Source organism: Populus euphratica, unplaced genomic scaffold (genome assembly GCF_000495115.2).
Source record: "Populus euphratica unplaced genomic scaffold, PopEup_1.0 scaffold295.1, whole genome shotgun sequence".
Classification (NCBI taxonomy): Eukaryota; Viridiplantae; Streptophyta; class Magnoliopsida; order Malpighiales; family Salicaceae; genus Populus; species Populus euphratica.
In genome coordinates, this window is record NW_011500173.1 from 161231 (window position 1) to 170801 (window position 9571).

At 29.2% G+C, this 9571-nt stretch overlaps 1 protein-coding gene across 1 annotated transcript; it reads right to left on the bottom strand.

Moving 5' to 3' along the window:
- Positions 1-6723: 6723 nt before the first annotated feature.
- On the bottom strand, positions 6724-8907 carry LOC105111387 (BTB/POZ domain-containing protein). The gene is made up of 2 exons (XM_011006720.1): positions 8196-8907; positions 6724-7984 (listed from the first exon to the last, which is right to left on the bottom strand). The coding sequence occupies exons 1-2, from the start codon at positions 8751-8753 to the stop codon at positions 7031-7033; spliced, it is 1512 nt and encodes a 503-aa protein (XP_011005022.1). The 5' UTR covers positions 8754-8907; the 3' UTR covers positions 6724-7030.
- Positions 8908-9571: the final 664 nt, after the last annotated feature.

Here is a 9571-nt window from a genome sequence, read left to right on the forward strand (position 1 = left end):
CACTGGAAATCTTCTAAACCGTTGATCTAACTAATCGCTGTAAGTCCCTCTACTGTATAAATTTAGCCTCATCAGCTCCTGTTATGAATTGATTGAATCCACCCTCTTAATTTTAATTTTGGACAATCAGAGCATTCAATTGTTTTTACATTTTACAAATATTTTGAAAATAATTTAAATTTATTCTTAATTAATTACTTTCAAATATTTTTAAATTATTTCAAGATCCTAATGTTAAAAATAAATTTTAAAAAATAAAAAAATATTATTTTAATATTTTCAAAAAAACAATAATAACTATCTCTTAAATATGTTTAAAAAACATAAAAATGATTTTTTAAATGCTTTTAACCTTTACTTTCATAAAAAAAACCACAATTTTAAAAGCTTAGACAGACATGTGATATCTGTGTTTCAAAAAAAAACCACAAAAAAAATGTATTTAAAATTAATGATGAAAAAAATTAAAAAAGAGATTTTTTAAGAAAAATATAAATTATGATGATGAATGATGATTGTGTGAATGAGGTGGAGGCGACGAGGATAATGCAGGATGCAAATCAATTGGTTGAAACTGACGGGTCTGTGGGTGGAGGTCGCAGGCCTGTGGGGTGGAGGTGGAGGTGGAGGTGGAGGGTTTACGGTGAAAGGCAAGATGCTTTGATAGCGGCTTTTTAATACTAAAAATCACCAAAAAAAAGAAAAACATCAATGGAGGTTTATGTGTGGCGGTAACAAGGGTGGTTGGTTGGTTCCTCTTTTTACAGAGATTGGGAATAATTTGTTTGTTTCGGATTTTTTTCAGAGAGTGTGTCATGGTAAACGAAGAGAATATACTTCATTACATGTCTCTTTAAAGGGTGACAACAGAGATAACAACGTTGGAACAGTGAATATTCAAAGTGAAGTATACTTTTCAAAAATCTAAATCAGTTTCAAGACCACCTAAAATCCTGTCAGGAATTTGGAAGTTGTTAATTTTTGTTTTTTATTATGTTTTAAAAGTATATTTTACTTTGAAAAGATATACAAATTAATGTTTATTTAATTTTTTCAATGGTTTTGATATACTAATATTAAAATTTTTAAAAAATTATTTTGATATATTTTTAAATAAAAAACATTTAAGAAACATAATATACTATACTTAGAGGAGTTCATGATCCGGTTTTAATTAAAAAATTCAACCAAACCAAAAAATTAGTAGTACTTATCAATATGACCCGGACTAATCTAATAATCGATTTAAACCAAACTAAGTTTATGCAATTCGGGTCGGCTTTTAGCATTAAAAACCAAAAACTAATTAAATAAGTTTGTTTTTACTGTTGTTGTTATATTAAAATCCTTTAATTTCTTCTTTTTATAATGAATGATGTTTAAATTTGTAAATAAATGTGGAGTCATTATAACCACTGAAAAAGGTATAATCATTGCTATTCAACTCCAGATAAAATCCACAAACATAAATTAAATTTTTTCTTTTTCTTTTTAATTTACTATACTTTTTTATTTTTTATTTTTCTATTTTAGACTTTGTTTTTCTTTTTAGGTTGCTTGCCACCCAAGTAAAGAGTGGCTTCAATCTCAAAATTTCTATGACTTTTCACTCAATAGAAAAAGACTCTATTCAAATGAAAGGATGTAGGTCGAACTTGAAAAATTGAAACCAGTTCTTAATATATGGGTTGTTGTTAATGGTTGATAATAGAAGTAAAGTAAAAGTTATGGATGACGCTACCATATAAAAAACCAATGAGTGATAGTAGGAGAAGATGAGGAGCTCTGGTGTCGAGACTTAAAAAAAAAATTTAATATTAAGTTAACATGAGAAAAAATAAGAGAGAAAAGTAGAGAGGAGAGGGAGACAACTGGAAAGGGATAAAATGATCTAGTGTTAGGAATGTTTCTTTTTATACTTTGTTTTTTAAGTCATTTAGATTCAATTGAACTGGTTCAGTTAAATCGGTTTAAACTTTTTGAAATTAAAATTAAACCAAATTAAGTGGTTTTTTTATTTTTTAAATCAATTTATTTGGTTTTTCATCGGTTTGATATTTTTAGTTAATTTTTTCTTGGTTTCTTATTTAATTATTTGATCGGTTTTTTTAAACACCCTAACTCTAATACTAAACACTTCATCCCCTTCTCTATTTAGATTGGGAATAATTTGTTTGTTTCGGATTTTTTTCAGAGAGTGTGTCATGGTAAACGAAGAGAATATACTTCATTACATGTCTCTTTAAAGGGTGACAGCAGAGATAACAACGTTGGAACAGTGACATGGATATTCAAAGTGAAGTATACTTTTCAAAAATCTAAATTAGTTTCAAGACCATCTAAAATCCTGTCTGGAATTCGAGTATTTGGAAGTCTGTTAATTTTTATTATTATTATGTTTTAAAAGTATATTTTACTTTGAAAAGATATACAAATTAATGTTTATTTAATTTTTTCAATGGTTTTGATATACTAATATTAAAATTTTTAAAAAATTATTTTGATATATTTTTAAATAAAAAACATTTAAGAAACATAATATACTATACTTAGAGGAGTTCATGATCCGGTTTTAATTAAAAAATTCAACCAAACTAAAAAAATAGTATTTCTTATCAATATGACCCAGACTAATCTGAAAATCGGTTCAAACCAAATTAATCCAAGAATCGGTTCAAACCAAACTAAATTTATGCAATTCAGGTCGGCTTTTAGCATTAAAAACCAGAAACTAATTAAATAAGTTTATTTTTAGTGTTGTTGTTATATCAAAATTCTCTAATTCCTTCTTTTCATAATGAATGATGTTTAGATTTGTAAATGAATATGGAGCCATTATAACAACTGAAAAAGATATAATCATTACTCTTCAACTTCAAATAAAGTTCACAAACACAAATTAAACTTTTTCGTTTTCTTTTTAATTTGCTACACTTTTTTATTTTTTTGTTTTAGACTTTGCTTTTCTTTTTAGGTTGCTTGCCACTCAAGTAAAGAATGGCTTCAATCTCAAAATTTCTATGACTTTTCACTCAATAGAAAAGGACTCTATTCAAATGAAAGGATGTAGGTCGAACTTGAAAAATTAAAACCGGTTCTTAATATATGAGTTGTTGTCGGTGGTTGATGATAGAAGTAAAGTAAAAGTTATGGATGACGTTACTATATAAAAAATCAATGAGTGATAGTAGGAGAAGATGAGGAGTTCTGGTGTCGAGACTTAAAAAAAAAGATTTAATATTAAGTTAACACGAGAGAAAATAAGAGAGAAAAGTAGAGAAGAGAGGGAGGCAGCTGGAAAGGAATAAAATGATCTAGCGTTAGAAATGTTTCTTTTTATATTTTTTTTAAGTCATTTAGATTCAATTGAATTGATCCAGTTAAAACGATTTAAACTTTTTGAAATTAAAACTGAACCAAACTAAATGGTTTTTTTTATTTTTTAAATCAATTTATTTGATTTTTCATCAGTTTGATATTTTTAGTTAATTTTTTTTAGTTTTTTATTTAATTAATTGATCAGTTTTTTTAAATACCTTTACTCTAATACTAAACACTTTATCCCCATCTCTATTTTTTCATAATCATTTCTTTCTTTACCGTAGCAAACATATTTATCATTTCCAATCAATGATTTGTAATGTTTAATTGATTGAAATTTAAAATAAATATTAAAAAAAAAAACAAGAATGAAATCACTAGTAAAACGTAGAGATTAAAGAAATAGAATTGACAAGTGTCATTTTATTGTATTCAGACTAAAAAAATTATTTAATTGAGATATGATAAAGGTGTGTAAATGATACATAATTAAACCACTATATTTCGATGAGTTTGTTCATTACTCAAAGAACATTATTCTTTGTTTTTTTTTTCTTTTTTGTCTCTGAAATCTTATATTAAAAACTCCTTTATCTTATTTATTCAAAATTTTATATGTATCGTGGTTTGTATTAAAAAATGTTTTTTCATATGTTAGACAAATCTAGAAAGGGCCTTCAATTATATGGAAAGAATTGTAAAGTCGCAGTGAGTACCTCTCGATCTTGCTATTAATAGTTGCTCTACAAGCTTATGTGTTACATGAGTCCTCAATTTGTTCGAGGCTATAGAATTATTATTATTATTATTATTATTATTAATTAAACTATAGCTAAAAGAAAAGTTACTGTGGCACACAAAATACTATTTATGGTAATAAAATAATTATTATAATGTCTCTTAGTCATTAAAATTTTAAACTGGGTATTGAAAGTAATGTAATCTTTTTATTATGATATAATTATATTTTAGGAATTGTATAGGGTTAGTTTGGTAATATTATTTTTATATATAATAAAATTACTCCTTTAACCCTCCAATAAAATAATCCAATGTCTTCTATTCAATGACTTTTTTGTGTTTTTAAATTTTTAGAATAGTGTAATTATTTTGATAGAACAAACTAATCAACTTTCACCTAGTTTTTTTTTTTGTCATTTTACACTGCTTTAATTGTAATTTTCAAGAGGTATTAAAAGTATCGTTGTAAATTATATTTATCAAATATAATTATAAAAAAAACTTGTGCTAGCTTATGGATAACCCTTGTGTTATTTGTACATTGAGTGAAGGCCCATCCAGCCACCACCTTTTAACCATATAAAGTACTGTTTGTTTTAAGATTTATGGTGATTTAGTATCAGTGACCATTTCTTTTCCCTTCTTTCTTCTCTCTTTCCTGCCTAAATTTCCATGTTAATCCCTTAAAAATTAAAGAACAATCCTTTAATTTGTTAGTTCTTTAAATTTGGTCTCTTCACTTTTTATTATTGTTTTTTTTATCTTCAATAATTTATAGAATTTAGTTTTTATTTTTTTTATTGTTATTTTTTTATTTGGAATCATTTTTTATATTGATTTTGTTTTATGATTTCACCTTTATTTGCTCTTTTCTCCTTTAAATCCATGTTTTTTTTTATTGTTAATTTTTTAGCCTTGACAAGTTTTTATTTTAAATTATAAATGATTTTATTTTATGATTTCACCCTCCTTTGATTTTTTTCTCCAATCAAATTTAATTCATATTCTTTTAAATGTCAATTTTTTTGCTTTGATAAATTTTTAAATTTTATATTTTTCAATTGACTCATAATAAACTTCTTAATTGGACTCAAATACAAGGTTTCAATTATTACAAGTTTTAACAATTTAACCAGGTTTAAGATATTTGGTCAAATTTGTTTGGTTTTTATAAAAGTTTTTCAATTTCACCTCCTATAGTTTCTTTTATCTTTAAAATTAGATCTTCATTCTTTTAATTGTTGTTTATTTTATTTAGTATCATTTTTATTTTTATTTTTATTTTTACTTAAATTGCATCCTCCTTCTTGGTTTTTTTATATTTATTTTATCATCTTTAGGGATTTTTTTGAAATATTTTTTACCGATCTGATCCTTCAAAATTAAATTAGTTAAAAATTAAAATTTTTAATTAAATCCAAGTCAAAGATTGTTTTTTTATTTTCTTTGGTTTGATTCTATTGGAGTAGCCCCTAACAATTTATTTCTATTTCACCCACTACTATTTTTTAATGTATAAATAATTTATCAAATTACAAAGGTTTCTCAATTTCACCCTTATGATTTTTTTAGTCTTTCAAATTTGGTTCTTATTTTTTTAATTGCAAACTATTTTGTTTGGGATTTTGTTTTCAAATGTCATCCTCCTTGGGTTTTTTCTTGTCAAAATTTAGCTTCATTCTTTTTGTTGTTTTTTTTTGTAATTTTTTTATCAATATTTTTTTTTATAATTTTATTATTTAAAATTAAATTTATTGAGAATTAAGTTTCTTGATCGAACTTGGATTTAAAATTTCACAAGTTATATGTTCTAGAGATTAGAGCAGGTTTAAGAAGTTCATCCGAGTTTACTAGATTTTTTTTCTCTTTGTTAAGTTTATTTTTCTTATTTTTAATCTTTGTTGGGGTTTTTATTATTATTGTTATTTTATCACCAAGTCCACTTTAATCTATATTTTGTTTTTTAATTCCACTCCCTATCAATTTTTAATCTATAAATAATCTTTTTAAATTATAAATGTTTTTCAATTTAATCTCTTATGATTTTTCTAATATTTTAAATTTAAAACTCATTCTTTTAATTTTAATTTTTTTGAGAATTTTTTAATTTTTCAAATTTCATCATGTTTTTCTTCCAAATTTTATCCTTATTCTTTTTATATTTTTTTCTATTTTTGTAAAAAAAACATTATTAATTTTGGTCCATACGGGAAGGTCCTAAAAGTGTGTTTCTCGAACAATACTTGTAGTATGTAAGTTTAAAAACCATCCTTGATTTTTTCTCGAACAATACTTGTAGCGTGTAAGTTTAAAAAACATCCTAGATTTCATGTTTTGGTGGATTTGGTTAGTGATGGAGCTGAATGGTGAAGAAGGTGGTTCCATACAGCTGACCCTGACTAGTTTGGGATCGAGGCTTTATTTTATAGGGCTTTTTCGTTTTGCAATGCTTTAATATGAGTGGTTTTACAGGAAGCTGAGATGCAAAGTTGTTAAAATGGGTTTTTTTTTTTTTACTATTCCAGAAACTCTGCTCGTTCTACGAGCGAACACCATCGGTAATGTTGAACACCAGACTGGGTTTTATTGAGACATGAGCTTCCACGCGTACATGGATAAAAGAGAAATTCCAAATAGTGGAGGGTAAAAATTTGGCGCTAATTTGGTCGTTAAGAAATTTAATTTCTAACAAAAACAAATTAAGTATGACCTCTTTATAGATACAAATAAAAGGCTACTATCAGCAAGTCAAATGCCACAGGTTTCACGACTTCTCAATGCTCGTGCATTGTTTCATATTACACAGCCTTTGAATCCTTAGAGACAGCTCAAAACAATATATTCATGTCCAAGCAGATTTGAGGATCAAAAAATGAAACTACTGATATAAACCACCAAAAAAGACTTATTCACGTCATTGGCACATATTGTGGCTTCGACTTCGTTTGATCTTGTTGACGTGTGTCTTTCAGTCTGGATGATCACAGACAGTTATTTGCAAGTGGGAACTATCCTGTTCAGCCGCATATTGTCTGATGAAAGCTCTTCTCCACCAGACCTCAAATGCTTTCTGGATATCGGGGCAGTCATCCCCCTTACTAAGAAAACGGTCAAACCAAGTAAGCAAAATTGTCTGTTGTTGAAGCAATGGAAGGGTAAGAATTGTCTGGCTAAGTCCATCCTCCACCAGTTTCTTATCCACAGATCTACAGGACCTTGTCATCCACGCAAAGTCTTCATAAAGAGCTTCCAACCAGGTAGACAGCAAAGAAAACCTGCTATCTTTTGGCACCAAGATATGTCCTCTCCCAATTGCAATGCATAGTTGTGCAGTAATCTTGCTGATTTCATGTCGGTACATGGTTGGAATTCTAGAATGGAGCAGTGCAAGCTCCTTCTGATCTGCCCATAATTTCACAAATTCATCTCCAATTTTTCTATCAATTAGAATGTCAACAATCCAGCGCATATTCTCAGCTTCTTGAGCTACTTGGGCCATTAAAACCCCTCTATCAACCCTGCAGTCATCTATGCCAGTAACTTCAGATAAGCATAGAATAAGAGAGCTAAGACATCTTTGGCAGAGAGAATAAAGGGAATCTTTAGAAACATCAAGCCTATTGCTGTTATCAGATGAATTTTCTCTAAAAAAGCGAGAAATCAGATTTCTCATTTCTCGGCGGGCTTTGTCGTCTTTGGCCTGCATAACACCACTCAACAGTCTCAAGAAGATGTCATCACCCCTAGTAGATGTAGATGGTTCGGATGACACTCTCTGGAGAACTTCAGCTGCCAAGTCACAGAGCTGAAGTTGACTGAGTTGAGTTACAACCTTTTCCTCTTCATCCTCAGACCATGGAATAGCTTCCAAGCATTCCAAGCATGACTCAATCCCTGTTTCAAACATGATATCTGCAGATACCTAGAACAGAACACTAGTATTACCAATGCTTAAAGTTCAGCAAGCGAAAAAAGTAACATCATTATTCCACACACAAATATCTCCCTTGAAAATTAAAAAAGAAAAAAGAAAAAGAAAAGAAAAGGACAAGATGCATCGAAAATCAAAACCCAGGAAGACGAGATCTTGAGGAAAGAAAGAAAACAAGAAAAGACAGAGAATTTAAGTATACCTTGAGGAAAGCCAAGACCCTGGAGACGTCCTCATCCATCAATCTCCTCTTCAGATCATGAGAATACATCAAAACTAAAGTCTCCAAATAAACCTCAACATCATCACAGTCACTGATCTCCACAGATTGCATAACAACCCCTTGATCTCTCCCTCTCAAAGTATCCCTAAAGAAGCCACTCTTTTCCAACAGAACCCTTTTATGCACATCCATTGAAATCCGTGTATGCCCATCTTTCCCAATTACTGTCAGCCTCACATCGCCCCTTCCATAGCAATTCAAGTCCTCAAATTCTTTCATTATTTTCGAGATTTTACTTTGGTGGTTCTGTTCATCTGACATCATCTGGAATAAAGTTTGGTTTTGGTGATCTGGATATACTGGAGTAGTAGTATATGGTGGAGAGAGATTGTTAAGGCTCCTATTACTCCTACTGTTATTTGAGACCATCTTCATATGAGGTGGAGTTGTTGATGATGGCAAGTTAAAAGAAAGAGTTGGGTCTGAGGATAAAAATCCTTGCTTTATCATTCTTGACACTTGTCTTTCTGAAGCCATCTATTTGATCTACTAGGGTTTTCCGGTGAATGAATGAATACGGGAAGCAACAATTTTACTGCCTGGATTTGGTTTAAATGTGGGAAAGTTGAGGAAAAAGAAAGAAAGGGAGAATCCAATAAAGAAGGGGAGGTGGGGGGCTGTTATTGTTGCTGCAATTGACACTTAATTTATGTTCTCTGCTGTGAGGTATCTGATTATAAAATAATTCTGTATTATTGATCCCTTGGATCGGACGTGATCCATTTCATATACACCATTGGGTCAAAATATATTAAAATCCCTGTATCTACATTTTTCAAAAAGACAGTGAATCTAAATGCATAAAAACCAGCCCTAATAATGAGATTTAAGACTCAAAGGGGTTTCCTGTTATCTTTTACGAATTATCACTAGGGATTCAGTAAATATGTTGCTGAATTTGAAATAATTACTTCCTCAAATTACTGATCGCAACAATTATGTGCTTGGCCTACCATGAGAATTACTTTGACCATGAAAGTTGCTTTGACAAGGATAATGCCATTTCAGATCCTCCTATACCAGCTGCAACTGGCAAGCTGGAGAAGCTTCAGACGGTAGATCACTCTAACCATACATTTTGTGGAGAAGCACCCTCTCCTTTGGGGTATCTCAAGAACTTGAATACCTGTCAGTTTGAAACTTTTTTATACTTTGGTATTATTATTATTATTTTGGTTTCTTAGCCTTGAATAAGATATCAATTTTTTGGGACTCTAATTATGTATCTGTTGATTTTTGATCTAGTTCCAACTAATTTTTTTCTCTGAAACTGGTTTAATGTGCTTTTCTTACCA